The 16,170-nt window shown below is 37.5% G+C and overlaps 1 protein-coding gene across 6 annotated transcripts in view; it reads left to right on the top strand.

The window, feature by feature from the left end:
• Positions 1-16,170, top strand: part of IBTK (inhibitor of Bruton tyrosine kinase) — a 128,871-nt gene that overhangs the window by 43,035 nt on the left and 69,666 nt on the right. For all 6 annotated transcript variants that reach the window (XM_034990792.1, XM_034990791.1, XM_034990788.1 and 3 more), the window contains 4 exons: positions 1,060-1,146; positions 9,271-9,353; positions 9,439-9,476; positions 9,913-10,009. In XM_034990792.1, coding sequence (XP_034846683.1) covers positions 1,060-1,146; positions 9,271-9,353; positions 9,439-9,476; positions 9,913-10,009 — 305 coding nt within the window. The remainder of the gene's footprint in view (positions 1-1,059; positions 1,147-9,270; positions 9,354-9,438; positions 9,477-9,912; positions 10,010-16,170) is intronic.

Below are 16,170 nucleotides of genomic sequence, written 5' to 3'. Positions count from 1 at the left end.
CCCCTCCCTCAACTCCTTCCTTTTTGGATATGTTTTTTCTCCAATTTCTGCTAAAACTATCTCTGTAGGACTCCCTGGATTAAAACTGGAGGCTGTTAGTGGGTTTGAACTCTCCATGGTGTTTGTGTAACAGGGATCTGGAGTGGTAGGCAGTGTGGTATACTGGAAAGAGTACTGTCTTTGAAGTTAGACCTATGCCTCTTAGCTCTACAATGACTAGCTGGGGCAGATTTCTTAAGTTTCTTTGAGCTTCAGTTTCTCAGTATATAAAAGGGAGGGATAATAGTGATCTCAGATTGTTGGTGTAGTTCTGCCATATAGCATGTGTAAAGTGCCTAAGACAGATTTGTCATATAAACCAGAATCTTTGGAATTCTCTCTTTTTTTAAGGTATGTATGTTGCTTGTGGCGGTATAACCTAATATGTGGGTTAGGAGCAGAGGAGGAGCATGTATCAGGTTTCCTATTAAAAACACTGAGGGGCTTTGTGCTATGGCTTTGATATGTTTTTTGTCAGTAATTATATTTAATGTGCAGTTGACCCTTGAAAAACATGGATTTGAACTGTGCAGATTCACTTGTATTAAGATTGTTTTGTGATAAATTCAGTACAGTACTGTAAAAGTATTTTCTTTTCTTTATGATTTTAATAACATTTTCTTTAGTTTCTTTTATTGTAAAAACACAATATATAATGCATATAACATACAAAGTGTAAGCATACAGATCTACTATTTTATGTTATTGGGAAGGCTTCCAGTCAACAGTGGGGTATTAGTTAAGTTTTGGGGGAGTCAAAATTATATGCAGATTTCAACTCTGGGGGGGTGGCCAGGGCGTAGTGGTGTCTCTAACTCCTGCACTGTTCAAGGATCAACTGTACTTTGAAGTAAAATTGAAGGAGAATATATGGTACTCCTTTAACACAGAGTAGAGTTTGTTGAGATACTTTCCTAGGCGATATAAATTATATAATTATGTTCAGATGTAAGGTAATTTGTTGGATTTCTGTTGTTTGTTTTGGTCCATCAACTGCTAATTTTTATCTATTCTTTGTAGGTTAGATGGAGTCAAATTTGAAAATGGAAAAATTAATGTTATTGAGAAGAAACCTGGTACTAAATCAAAACTAAATCAGAAAAAATGGTAAGTTAGAAATGAAGCTAAACTTCTCATCTCTAGATTTTGAGACCTAAGTGTGAAAACAGAGCTCTTCTTACTGACATATGAAGCAAAATATATGAATTGATACCCTTTTATCTTTACTAGTCATCATTTCTAGAAATGTTGGAGAGATGTTGAGGTAAATGGATGAAATATTAACTGCTCAATGAGACATTGAAACAGTTCGTTTTTAAATTATTTTCTAATGAGGGGGCGGAGCAAGATGGCAGAGGAGTAGGAGACCTGAATCTCGTCTCCTCTCAGGAATTTAGCTGGATAGGGATCAAACCATTCTGAACACCTACAAACTCAACAGGAGATCGAAGAAAAGAATAGCAACAACTCTCTCATCAGAAAAGCGACCACTTTCTGGAAGGTAGGACGTGCGGAGAAGTGAATCCGAGGCGATATTCGGGAGGATAGACGGCAGGGGAGGGGCCTCCGTCGGCCGCTTCTGGCAAATGATAGAGCCATGGAGCACAAAATCGGAACTTCTAAAAGTCTGCTCTGCTGAGGGACGTCACTCTGGTGGCTAAGCAGGGGGTGGAAACCTCCGGGACAGTGTGGTCTCAGGACCCTCAGGGTCACAGAAAGACCGGGGTTGCCTGAGTGTGGCAGAGCTCCCAGGTAACGGAGCAGGGAAGCCGGCTGCAGAGGCGGAGCCCAGGCGCGGGCTCTCAGCTCGGGGTTGCCATAAACCGTGATCCGCGGCACAGTCGGGCCCCTGCTCCTCCAGCAGGGACCCAACAAGCGGCAGATCCGGGGAGACTCACCTTCCTCCCCCAGGAGGAGCCGCGCGGGAGTGCACTGCAGGGATCTGCTGGGTTTGGAGACTCCACCCGGGGTCGGGTGCCAGAGATAGAAACGCGTGGTCACAGGCCAGGTGAGCACGGAGTGCGGCCAGAGACCGGAGAGATGGGAGTGACTGACGGCTTTTCTCTGGGGGCTCACTGAGGAGCAGGGCCCGAGTTCTCGGCTCCTCCGGGGCAGAGATTGGGAGGCTGCCATTTTCACTCTCCGCCTCCAAAGCTGTACGGAAAGCTCGCAGGGAACAAAAGCTCCGGAGAGCAAACCTGAGCAGATTACTTAGCTGGGAGGGGGCAAGGGCGGGGCAATTCCGCCTCCGGCAAAGACATTTGGAAACCACTGCAACAGGCCCCTCCCCCAGAAGATCAGCGAGAACAGCCAGCCAAGACCAAGTTTACCGATCAATGAGAACGGCAGAACTCCAGCGCTGGGGGAGTACTGCACATAGAGTTTGTGGCTTTTTTTACCATGATTCTTTAGTCTTTCAAAGTTAATTTTTTTTAACTGTCTTTTTTTCTTTTGAATTTATTTTTCTCTTTTTCAACCAACATCTTATCAGTCCCTTTTTTTAAAAAACATTTTTATTTTTCATTTTTAGAGTCATATTCTATCCCTTCATAGTAGTTACCCGTATTTTTGGCATATATATATAAGTTGTTCTCTCTTTAAAATTTTGAGATAGTTTCTTCTAACAGATTAAAATATACCCTAAATCTCTAGTATATGGTTTTTTCTACTCCCCTGCCTGATCACATTCTCTCCCTTTTTTTTTTCTTTTTTCTTTTTTTAAATCCTCTTCTTTCTTTTTTCAAACAACTTCTTATCAATTCCTTTTATAAAATTTTTTTTATAATTTCCATCTTTACAATCATATTCCATCCCTTCATCATATCAACCCTTATTTTTGTACATATATAAGTTTTTCCTTCTTTAAAATTTTGGGAGGCACTTTCTTCTAAAAGACCAAAATACACCCCAAATCTAGTGTGTGGCACTGATCTATATACCAGCCTGATCATATTTGATCACATTCTGGTTTTTTGTTGTTGTTGTTGTTTTGTTTTGTTTGTTTTTATCTTTATCTTTTTCTTTTTCTTTTTTTTCTGTTTCTTTTTTCTCTTTCCGTTTCTTTTTCCACCGCTTCAGGTCTTTTCTGATTTGTTTAGAGTATATTTTCTGGGGACGTTACTCTGCTAGCATTTTGTTCTCTCATTAATCTATTCTCCTCTGCACAAAATGACAAGATGGAAAAAATCACCTCAACAAAAAGAACCAAGAGGTAGTACCGACTGCCAGGGACCTACTCAATACGGACATTAGTACGATGTCAGATCTAGAGTTCAGAATGATCATTTTAAAGATACTAGCTGGGCTTGAAAAAAATATGGAAGTTATTAGAGAAACCTTTTCTGGAGAAGTAAAAGAACTAAAATCTAACCAAGTAGAAATCAAAAAGGCTATTAATGAGGTGCAATCAAAAATGGGGGCGCTAACTGCTAGGATAAATGAGGCAGAAGAGAGAATCAGTGATATAGAAGACCAAATGATGGAAAATAAAGAAGCTGAGAAAAAGAGAGAGAAACAACTACTGGATCAGGAGGGGAGAATTCGAGAGATAAACGATACCATAAGACGAAACAACATTAGAATAATTGGGATCCCAGAAGAAGAAGAAAGAGAGAGAGGGGCAGAAGGTATAATGGAGCAAATTATAGCAGAGAACTTCCCTAATTTGGGGAAGGAAACAGACATCAAAATCCAGGAAGCACAGAGAACCCCTCTCAAAATCAATAAAAATAAGTCAACACCCCGACATCTAATAGTAAAATTTACGAGTCTCAGAGATAAAGAGAAAATCCTGAAAGCAGCTCGGGAGAAGAGATCTGTAACCTACAATGGTAGAAACATTAGATTGGCAACAGACCTATCCACAGAGACCTGGCAGGCCAGAAAGGACTGGCAGGATATATTCAGAGCACTAAATGAGAAAAATATGCAACCAAGAATACTACATGCAGCTAGGCTGTCATTGAAAATTGAAGGAGAGATAAAAAGCTTCCAGGACAAACAAAAACTAAAGGAATTTGCGAACACAAAACCAGCCGTACAAGAAATCTTGAAAGGGGTCCTCTAAGCAAAGAGAGACCCTAAAAGCAACATAGACCAGAAAGGAACACAGACAATATACGGTAACAGTCACCTAACAGCCAATACAATGGCACTAAATTCCTATCTTTCAATAGTTACCCTGAATGTAAATGGACTCAATGCCCCAATCAAAAGACACAGGCTATCAGACTGGATTAAAAAACAAGACCCATCGATATGCTGTCTGCAAGAGACTCATTTTAGACCCAAAGACACCCCCAGATTGAAAGTGAGGGGGTGGAAAACCATTGACCATGCTAATGGACACCAAAAGAAAGCTGGGCCGGCAGTCCTTATATCAGACAAATTAGATTTTAAACCAAAGACTGTAATAAGAGATGAGGAAGGACACTATATCCTACTTAAAGGGTCTATCCAACAAGAAGATCTAACAATTGTAAATATCTATGCCCCTAACATGGGAGCTGCCAATTATATAAGCCAATTAATAACAAAAGCAAAGAAACACATCAACAACAATACAATACTAGTGGGGGACTTTAACACCCCCCTCACTGAAATGGACAGATCGTCTAAGCAAAAGATCAACAAAGAAAGAAAGACTTTAAATGACACACTGGACCAAATGGACTTCACAGACATATTCAGAACATTCCATCCCAAAGCAACGGAATACACATTCTTCTTTAGTGCCCATGGAACATTTTCCAGAATCGATCACATCCTAGGTCATAAATCAGGTCTCAACCGGTACCAAAAGATTGGGATCATTCCCTGCCTATTTTCAGACCACAATGCTTTGAAACTAGAACTCAGTCACAAGAGGAAAGTCGGAAAGAACTCAAAAACATGGAGGCTAAAGAGCATCCTACTGAAGAATGAATGGGTCAACCAGGAAATTAAAGAAGAATTAAAAAAATACATGGAAACCAATGAAAATGAAAACACAACTATTCAAAATCTTTGGGATGCAGCAAAGGCAGTCCTAAGAGGAAAGTATATAGCAATACAAGCCTTCCTCAAGAAACAAGAAAGGTCTCAAGTACACAACCTAACCCTCCACCTAAAGGAGCTGGAGAAAGAACAGCAAATAAAGCCTAAACCCAGCAGGAGAAGAGAAACCATAAAGATCAGAGCAGAAATCAGTGAAATAGAAACCGAAAGAACAGTAGAACAGATCAACGAAACTAGGAGCTGGTTCTTTGAAAGAATTAACAAGATTGATAAACCCCTGGCCAGACTTATCAAAAAGAAAAGAGAAATGACCCAAATCAACAAAATCATGAATGAAAGAGGAGAGATCACAACCAACACCAAAGAAATACAAACAATTATAAGAACATATTATGAGCAACTCTATGCCAGCAAATTAGATAACCTGGAAGAGATGGATGTATTCCTAGAGATGTATCAACTACCAAAACTGAACCAGGAAGAAATAGAAAACCTGAACAGACCTATAACCACTAAGGAAATTGAAGCAGTCATCAAAAATCTCCCAACAAACAAAAGCCCAGGGCCAGATGGCTTCCCAGGGGAATTCTACCAAACATTTCAAGAAGAATTAATACCTATTCTTCTGAAACTGTTCCAAAAAATAGAAATGGAAGGAAAACTTCCAAACTCATTTTATGAGGCCACCGTTACCTTGATCCCAAAACCAGACAAAGACCCCATCCAAAAGGAGAATTACAGACCAATATCCCCGATGAACATGGATGCAAAAATTCTCACCAAAATACTCACCAATAGGATCCAACAGTACATTAAAAGGATTATTCACCACAACCAAGTGGGATTTATCCCTGGGCTGCAAGGTTGGTTCAACATCCGCAAATCAATCAATGTGATACAATACATTAACAAAAGAAAGAACAAGAACCATATGATCCTCTCAATACATGCAGAAAAAGCTTTTGACAAAGTACAGCATCCTTTCTTGATCAAAACTCTTCAGAGTATAGGCATAGAGCGTACATACCTCAATATCATAAAAGCCATCTATGAAAAACCTACAGCGAATATCATTCTCAATGGGGAAAAACTGAGAGCTTTCCCCCTAAGGTCAGGAATGCGGTAGGGATGTCCACTATCACCACTGCTATTCAACATAGTATTGGAAGTTCTAGCCACAGCAATCAGACAACAAAAAGAAAGAGAAGGCATCCAAATCGGCAGAGAAGAAGTCAAACTCTCACTCTTTGCAGATGATATGATACTTTATGTGAAAACCCCAAAGACGCCACTCCATAACTGCTAGAACTCATACAGGAATTCAGTAAAGTGGCAGGATATAAAATCAATGTACAGAAATCAGTGGCATTCCTATACACCAACAACAGGACAGAAGAAAGAGAAATTAAGAAGTCGATCCCATTTACAATTGCACCCAAAACCATAACATACCTAGGACTAAATCTAACCAAAGAGACAAAGGATCTGTACTCAGAAAACTATAAAATACTCATGAAAGAAATTGAGGAAGACACAAAGAAATGGAAAAACGTTCCATGCTCATGGATTGGAAGAACAAATATTGTGAAGATGTCAATGCTACCTAGAGCAGTCTACACATTCAATGCAATCCCCATCAAAATACCACCCACTGTTTTCAAAGAAATGGAACAAATCATCCTAAAATTTGTATGGAACCAGAAAAGACCCTGCATAGCCAGAAGAATGTTGAAAAAGAAAAGCTAAGGTGGCGGCATCACAGTTCCGGACTTCCAGCTCTATTACAAAGCTGTCATCATCAAGACAGTATGGTACCGGCACAAAAACAGACACATAGATCAATGGAACACAATAGAGAGCCCAGAAACGGACCCTCAACTCTATGGTCAACTCATCTTTGACAAAGCAGGAAAGAATGACCAATTGAACAAAGACAGTCTCTTCAACAAATGGTGTTGGGAAAATTGGATAGCCACATTCAGAAGAATGAAACTGGACCATTTCCTTACACCACACACAAAAATAGACTCCAAATGGTTGAAAGACCTCAATGTGAGACAGGAGTGCATCAAAATCCTAAAGGAGAACACAGGCAGCAACCTCTTCGACCTCAGCCAAAGCAACTTCTTCCTAGAAACATGGCCAAAGGCAAGGGAAGCAAGGACAAAAATGAACTATTGGGACTTCATCAAGATAAAAACTTTTGCAAAGCAAAGGAAACAGTCAACAAAACCAAAAGACAACCGACAGAATGGGAGAAGATATTTGCAAATGACGTATCACATAAAGGGCTAGTATCCAAAATCTATAAAGAACTCATCAAACTCAACACCCAAAGAACAAAGAATCCAATCAAGAAATGGGCAGAAGACATGAACAGACATTTTTCCAAAGACATCCAAATGGCCAACAGACACTTGAAAAAGTGCTCAGTATTGCTCGGCATCAGGGAAATCCAAATCAAAACCTCAATGACATACCACCTCACACCAGTCAGAATGGCTAAAATTAACAAGTCAGGAAATGACAGGTGTTGGCGGGGATGCGGAGAAAGGGGAACCCTCCTATACTGTTGGTGGGATTGCAAGCTGGTGCAGCCACTCTGGAAAACAGTATGGAGGTTCCTCAAAAAGTTGAAAATAGAGCTACCATATGATCCAGCAATGGCACTACTGGGTATTTACCCCAAAGATACAAAAGTAGGGATCCAAAAGGGTACGTGCACCCTGATGTTTATAGCAGCAATGTGCACAATAGCCAAACTGTGGAAAGAGCCAAGATGTCCATCGACAGATGAATGGATAAAGAAGAGGTGGTATATATATACAATGGAATATTATACAGCCATCAAAAGGAACAAGATCTTGCCATTTGCAACGACGTGGATAGATCTGGAGGGTATTATGTTGAGCGAAATAAGTCAAACAGAGAAAGACATGTATCATATGATCTCACTGATACGAGGAATTCTTAATCGCAGGAAAGAAACTGAGGGTTGCTGGAGTGGGGGGTGGGGTGGGAGGGATGGGATGACTGGGTGATAGACACTGGGGAGGGTATGTGCTCTGGTAAGTGCTGTGAATTGTGCAAGACTGTTGAATCTCAGATCTGTACCTCTGAAACAAATAATGCAATATATGTTAAGAAAAAAAAAAAGAAGAAGAAGGTAGCAGGAGGGGAAGAATGAAGCGGGGGAAATCGGAGGGGTAGACGAACCATGAGAGACGATGGACTCTGAAAAACAAACTGAGGGTTCTAGAGGGGAGGGGGGTGGGAGGATGGGTTAGCCTGGTGATGGGTATTAAAGAGGGTACGTTCTGCATGGAGCACTGGGTGTTATGCACAAACAATGAATCATGGAACACTACATCTAAAACTAATGATATAATGTATGGGGATTAACATAAGAATAAAAAAATAAATTATTTTCTAATGAAATAAATTTTTTTTTTTAAGATTTTATTTATTTTACAGAGAGAGAGATAGCTAGAGAAGGAACACAAGCAGGGGGAGTGGGAGAGGAAGAGGCAGGCTTCCTGCTGAGCAGGGAGCCCGATATTGGACTCGATCGCAGGACCCTGGGATCATGACGTGAGCTGAAGGCAGATGCCCAACGACTGAGCCACCCAGGCGCCCCTAATGAAAAAATTTTTAATTTTTATTTTTCCTTGCCCAAATTTTGTATTTTTCAATATGTAGGAAATGATGTTAACCCAAAACCAAACTAATTATGCCTCTTCATCATTATGATGATTTCCTTTAATATAAGCTTTTTCAGTAATAAATATACTATTCTAAATATGTCATTAAAAATTTTTGGTTTTAGGTGGGGAAAAGTTTTGGAGAAAGAAACTGGAGATATCTAGACTTGTGCTTTAGCAAAGAATAGGTTGTAAAAAGAAGTAAATTAAAGACCTTTGACTATGATGTCACTTAGTATTATATTATTAACACCTGGTCTGTAATGCAAAAGGAAAATTAGAAGAAAGACTTTTTTTGAATATTTATCTGTATTCAATTCCTTTTAAATATTATCTTTATTGTAAGGCCCTTACTATCTTTCCTCAAGTGGAAGGAGATGAAGTATTTTATTTGTATGTTTACTCTCAAGTTGTTTGTTCTCTGCTCTCTTTAAGAGAAAATCAACTTAAGCCAAATCCTATAATAAATTTTCTATTTGCTAAATATGTAAAGAAATCACTCTCACTTCAATTAAAAAAAAAATTTTTTTTTCAGTTCATTTCTATGTGATGTGACCATGAAATCAGTGGACGGAAAGGAATTTCCTTGTCATAAGTGTGTTCTTTGTGCTAGACTTGGTAGGTATACTTTTTATTAGTTGCTGATTTATTTGTTTTAGTATTGTTTCACTGTTCTAATGAATTGTACTTTTTCTTCTTCCAGAGTATTTTCATAGTATGCTGAGTAGCTCATGGATTGAGGTAAGATTTAAGTTGAAGCCACATGGCTGGTAATCACACTTTTTTTATTTTTGGGAAATTACATACTAAAGAAATCAGAATGGGAACCTGATATTTTAACTCCGTTTTATTTTTGTTTTAAACTTTATTTATGCTCTAGCCTTCTGGAAAATAGCAACATTTAGAAAATTGTTACAGAAAAGCTTCTTAGGTCAGAATTTCCCTTTTATTATTGGGATATGTGTTTGGAATACCAGTGTGATTGGTTTTTGTTTCAATTTTTCTTGATTCTCCATGTTATAAGGCATTTTAAAATTAAATGTATGTCATTTTAGATTTGTGTTTAATAAATGTTCTTTTGCATTTGATGTGATTCCTATTCAGAGTTTTCTATTCCAGTCAGAATGCAGTAGTTTTTTGTAGTTTAAAATTAATTATTTTACTTTATTTTATTTAGGCTTCCACTTGTACAGCTCTGGAAATGCCAATACATTCTGACATACTGAAAGTTATTTTGGACTACCTCTATAGTGATGAAGCTGTGGTGATAAAAGGTATTAATAAGAGGACGTTTTAGATATTTAAGATATAATTGAGTAATGGCAAAATCAACATGAATCATAATATCTACTCTAATTGAAATAAGCCATCAACAGAGGCTTAATTTAGAATCAGCAATAGGGATGTTTACTAATATTAAAGGAGTGGAAAAAAAATCTTCAATACCTATGTGAAAATGAACTCTGTAAGGATTATATATCATGGTTGAGATTAGATTTAACAGTTTCATACCCAGCTATTTCTGTGATTGAGATGAGGAACTGACAATAGGGAATAGTTTTGACAAATACTTTACAAAAGTCTTTTTCTTGTTTGTTTTCCCCCTTGTGATAGTATCTCTGAAGTAAAAGAAAGACTAAGAATTGGATCAAAATTTATGGAGAGATTGCATTTATATACTTTTTCAAGTAATACACCAATGTTTTAGTTACAAATTGTCTTCAGTCAGGCCTGGTGGGCTACTGTGTTTAATTGTATGTGTATACTACATTCTTTTTATCCATTCATCCATCAGTGGACATTTAGGCTGTTCTATATCCTCACTGTTGTTAATTATGCTTCAGTGAACATGGGAGTACAGGTATGTCTTCAAGATCCTGATTTCAGTTCCTTTGGCTAAATATCCAGAAGTGGGATTGCTATATCATATGGTAGTTCTATTTTAATTTTTGGAGGAACCTCCATACTGTTTTCCATAGTGGCTATAGCATTTTACACTCCCACCAACAGTGCACACAAATGTTCCCTTTTCTGCACATCCTTGCTAACACTTACCTTTTGTATTATTAATAATAGCTCTTCTTACAGGTGTAAGGTGACATCTCATTGTGGTATTGATTTGCATTTTCCTGGTAATTAATTACATTGAGCACCTTTTCATGTACCTGTTGGCCATTTGTATGTCTTTTCTGGAGAAATATCTATTTAGCTCTTTTGCCCACTTTTTAGTTGAGTTATTTGTTTTCTTTGCTATTGATTTATAGGAATTCCTTATATATTTTGGATATTAATCTCTTATCTAATGTGGTTTGTAAATATTTTCTCCCATTCCAAAGTTTGCCTTTTCGTTTTGTTGTTTCCCTTTGCTTTGCAGAAACTTTGTAGTTTCATGTAATCCCACTTGCTTATTTTGCTTTTTGTTGCATGTGGTTTTGATGTCATTCAAAAAATCATTGGCAAGGCTAGAATCTTTACCCTGTTTTCTTCTAGGAGTTGTACAGTTTCAGGTCTTTTGTTGACATCTTTAATCCATTTTGAGTTGACTTTAGTATATAGTGTAGATCCAGTTTCATTTTCTTGCATGAGGATGTTCAGTTTTCCTAACACTCTTTATTGAAGAGGCCATCCTTTCCCTATTTTGTATTCTTTATACCCTTGTTGAAGATTAATTGACTGTAAAATGAGGGTTTATGTCTGGGCTTTCTATTCAGTTCCATTGGTATATATGTCTGCTTTTAATGGCAATACGTTAATGTTTGATTACTGTAGCTTTGTAACATAATTTGAAGTCAGGAAGTGTGATGTTTATAGCCTTGTTCTTCTTTCTCAAGATTACTGTGGCTATTTAGGGTTTTTTTGGTTCCATATAAATTTTAGGATTGCTCTTTCTATTTCTGTGTAAAATGCCATTGGAATTTAGATGGGATTTTATTGAATCTGTAGATTGTTTTGGGTAGAGTGGACATTTTAACAGTATTCCTTTAATCCATGAACATGAGATATCTTTCCATTTATTTTTGTCTTCAATTTCTTTCATCAGTGTTTTATAGTTTTTAGAGTACAGATCTTTTATCTCCTTGGTTAAATTTATTCCTGAGTGTTTTATTCTTTTTGATATAATTGTGAAAGAGATTGTTTTCTTAATTACTTTTTGGATAGCTCATTGCTTGTGCCTAGAAAAGCAACTGATTTTTGTGTTGATTTTGTATCCTGCAACTTTACTGAATTTGTATATTACTTCTAATAGATTTTTGATGGTGCATTTAGGGTTTCCTAGAATAAGATCTTGTCATCTGCAGAGACCGTTTTACTTCTTCCTTTTCTATTTGGATGACTTTTCTTTCTTTCTTTCTTTTTTTTTTTTTTTTTGCCTCATTACTCTTGCTAGGACTTCCAGTACTATGTTGAGTAGGAGTGGCATGAGTGGGCATCCTTGTCTCGTTTCTGATCTTAAACAAATAACTTTCAGGTTTTTACTGTTGAATATGGTGTTAGTTTTGGACTTGTCATAGATGGCCTTTATTATGTTGAGGTACATTCCTTCTCTACCTAATTTGTTGAAAGTTTTTATCATGAATGGATGTTGAATTTTGTCTTACGCATTTTCTGCATGTACCAAAATAATCATATGATTTTTGTTCTTTATTCTGTTAAGATAGTATCACATTCGTTGATTTGCATGTATTGACCTTGCATCCAGGCATAAATCCCACTTGATCATGGTGTATGATCTTCTTAACATGCTATTGAATTTAGTTTATTAGTATTTTATTAAGGATTTTTGCAGGTATGTTCATCAGGGATATTGTACTGTAATTTTCTTTTCTGATAGTGTCCTTGACTCCTTTTGATATCAGGATAATCATGGCCTCATAAAATAAGTTTGGAAGTGTTCCCTCTTCTTCAGTTTTTTTTTGGACAAGTTTGAGGAGGATTGATGTTAATTCTTCTTTAAATGTTTGGTAGAATTCATCCATGAAGCCATCTGGTCTAGGGCTTTTCTTTTTTGGGAGATTTTTGATTATGGATTCAGTCTCCTTACTCTTATTGGTCTATTCAGACTTTGTTTCCTCATGATTTAGTCTTGGTAGATCATGTTTTTAGGAATTCATCTCTTTCTTTTAGTTTATCCAATTTGTCAGCTTACAGTTATTGATAGTAGTCTCTTATAATTTGCATTTCTCTGATATCACTTGCAATGTCTCCTCTTTCATTTAGAATTTTATTTTGGGGGGATCTTTTTTCTTATTCTATTTAGGGGTTTGTTAATTTTATCTTTTCAAACAACCAACTCCTAGTTTTGTAGACCTTTTTTGCTTTTTCTAGTGTCTCTAGGTCATATGTTTCTGCTCAGTCTTTTTTTTTTTTTTTTAAAGATTTTATTTATTTGAGAGAGAAAGAGAGCATGAGTGGGGGGGGGCAGGGGCAGAGGGAGAGGGACAAGCAGACTCCCTGCTGAGTGCAGAGCCCAATGCAGGCTTCAGTCCCAGGACTTTGGATCATGACCTGAGCTGAAGTCAGATGCTTAACCAGCTGAGCCACCCAGGCTCCCCCCTCTGCTCAATCTTTATTATTTTCTTCCTTCTGCTGACTTTGGGCTTTGTTTCTTCTTCTTCTTTTTTTTTTTTTTAAAGATTTTATTTATTTATTTGACAGAGAGAGAGATAGTGAGAGCAGGAACACAAGCAGGGGGAATGGGAGAGGGAGAAGCAGGCTTCTTGCCGAGCAGGGAGCCCGATGTGGGACTCGATCCCAGGACCCTGGGATCATGACCTGAGCCGAAGGCAGACGCTTAACAACTGAGCCACCCAGGCGCCCTGTTTCTTCTTTTTGTAGTTCCTTGTTGTGTAAAAACCCTCAGTTGTTCTTTCAAGGTCTTTCTTTTTTGTTAAGGCATTTATCAGTATTTACTTCTTGTTAGAAGTTCTTTTGCTGCATCCCATAGGTTTTGGTATATTGTATTTCCATTTTCATTTGTCTCAAGATATTTTTTGCTTTCTCTTTGATTTCTTCTTTGACTTACTGTATTAATTTCCACATATTTACACTTTTTCCTATTTTCGTCCTGTTATTCTAGTTTTATGCCACTGTAGTTGGAGAAGATACTTGGTATCATTCAGTCTTAAGTTGTTAAGGCTTGTTTTGTGGCCTCATATATATCTATCCTGAGGAATGTTTTATGTGCGCTGAGAAGAATATATATTTTGCTGTTGTGAATGGAATGTTCAGTATATATGTTAGGTTCATTTGGTTTGTAGTGTTGGTCAAGTCTGATGTTTCCTGGTTGATTTTCTGTCTCCATGGTCTGTCCATATTTGAACATGAATATCCATATTCAAGTTCTCTTATTACTGTACTGATGACTATTTCTGCCTTCAGTTTATATATTTTATGTATTTAGGTGCTTCAGTGTTGTATGCTTGTTGTATGTATATGTACAACTGTTATGTCCTATTGATGTATTGACCCCTTTATTATAATGACCTCTTTGTCTCTTCTATTTCTTACTGAAGCCTATTTTGTCTGATAGAAGTATAGCCACTCCACCTCTCCTTCAGTTACCATTTGCATGGAATATTTTTTTCCGTCCTTTCACTTTCAGCCTATGTGTTTTTTTAAAGGTAAAATGAGTCTCTTGTAGGCAGTATATAATTGAATCTTGTTTCTTTATCCATTCAGCCACTTTGTCTTCCGATTAGAGAATTTAATCCATTTAATTATTGATAGGTAAGGACTTAATGCCATTTTGTCCGTCGTTTTCTGACTTTTATAGTACCTTCTTTCTCTCTTATTGTCTTCCTTTGTGATTGAATGATGTTTTGGTAGTGATATGCTTTGATTCCTTTCTCTGTATCTTTTGTGTATTTACTGCAGGTTTTTCCTTTGTGGTTACCATGAGGCTTACATATAACATATGTAACAGTGTGCATATAACAGTCTGTTTTATTTATTTTTTTTTTAAAGATTTTATTTATTTATTTGAGAGAGAGAGAATGAGAGAGAGCAAGCACATGAGAGGGGGGAGGGTCAGAGGGAGAAGCAGACTCCCTGCCGAGCAGGGAGCCCGATGCGGGACTGGATCCCGGGACTCCAGGATCACGACCTGAGCCGAAGGCAGTCGCTTAACCAACTGAGCCACCCAGGCGCCCCGATATAACAGTCTGTTTTAAACTAATCACGACTTAATTTCCATTGCATACAAAACCTCTACATTTTACTTCTCCCCACTCTGCCATTATTTCTTAAAATGTTCTTTATGCCCTTTTTTTCTTTTCTCCTGCAACTCCCATATGTATCTTGATACGCTAGATGGTGATCCATCGGTCTCTTATGCCCTGTTAATTTGTATTCATTGTTTTTTCTTTCTGTTCTTTAGGTTGGATAGTTTCAATTGACCTATAATTTCTGTGTCTTCATTGATGTTCTTGATTTCAAGAGACATTATCCTCATACTTTCTTTTAAATTTAAGACATGATTTCCTTTAATTCTTTGGACATATTTAAAATAGCTGATTTAAACTCTAATAGTTCAACATCTTGGCTTCCTCAGGGACAGTTTCTCTTAGTTGCTTTTTTCCTATATATGGGCCATACTTACATGTTTTTTTCATCTTTCATAATTTTTCATATATTTTAAATAATATAATGTGGTAACTCTTGAAATCAGATTCTCCTCCCTCCCCAGGGTTTATTGTTTGTGCTATTTGTTTATTGACTTTTCTGAACTAATTAATTCTGTAAAATCTCTATTCTTTGTCTTGTGTGACCACTAAAGTTTCTGCTGGGTTAGCTTAGTGGTCAGCTAATAATTAGAAATTTCCTTAAATGCCTAAAATCAATAGATTCCCAGCCTTTGCCATAGAGTTCTTTGTGTATGTTGGGGCATGCCTTCATTTCTCAAGCAGGCAATTTATGACTCTGCTTTAGCTCTTACTGTCTGCTTTAGTACAGCCTCATGTCCAGCCAAAGGTAAAAATTTAGGACCTTAAGTTTTTCCTTGGCATGTATATAGTTGTCTATATGCACGTGGCCTTCTAGATTCACAACAGTGTGTTGGAACTTTTCAGAACCCCCTATGGACATCCATATTAGTCAGCTGGAACTGCCATAACAAAATACTGTAGATTAGGTGGCTTAAAGAACAGAAATTCATTTTTTCATAGTTCTGGAGGTTAGAAGTCTCAGATTAGGGTTTGACAAGGTTGGTTTCTGGTGAGGACTTTCTTTTTGGCTTATACATGCATGCCTTCTTGTTATGTCCTCACATGACCTTTCCTCTATGCGTGTGTGCATGTGTGTGTGTGTGTTTAGGGAGCGGGGAGGAGGGAGGGAAATAGACAGATACCTTTTTGATACCTCTTTTCTTAGAAGGACCCTAATCGTATTGGACCAGGGCTCTACCCTTCTATAACTTCATTTATCCTTAATTACTTCC

The sequence above is a fragment of the Mirounga leonina genome, unplaced genomic scaffold, assembly GCF_011800145.1.
Source record: "Mirounga leonina isolate KUSES-001 unplaced genomic scaffold, KU_Mleo_1.0 Mir_53, whole genome shotgun sequence".
NCBI classification, from domain to species: domain Eukaryota; kingdom Metazoa; phylum Chordata; class Mammalia; order Carnivora; family Phocidae; genus Mirounga; species Mirounga leonina.
This window is presented reverse-complemented; position numbering and strand designations above follow the sequence as displayed.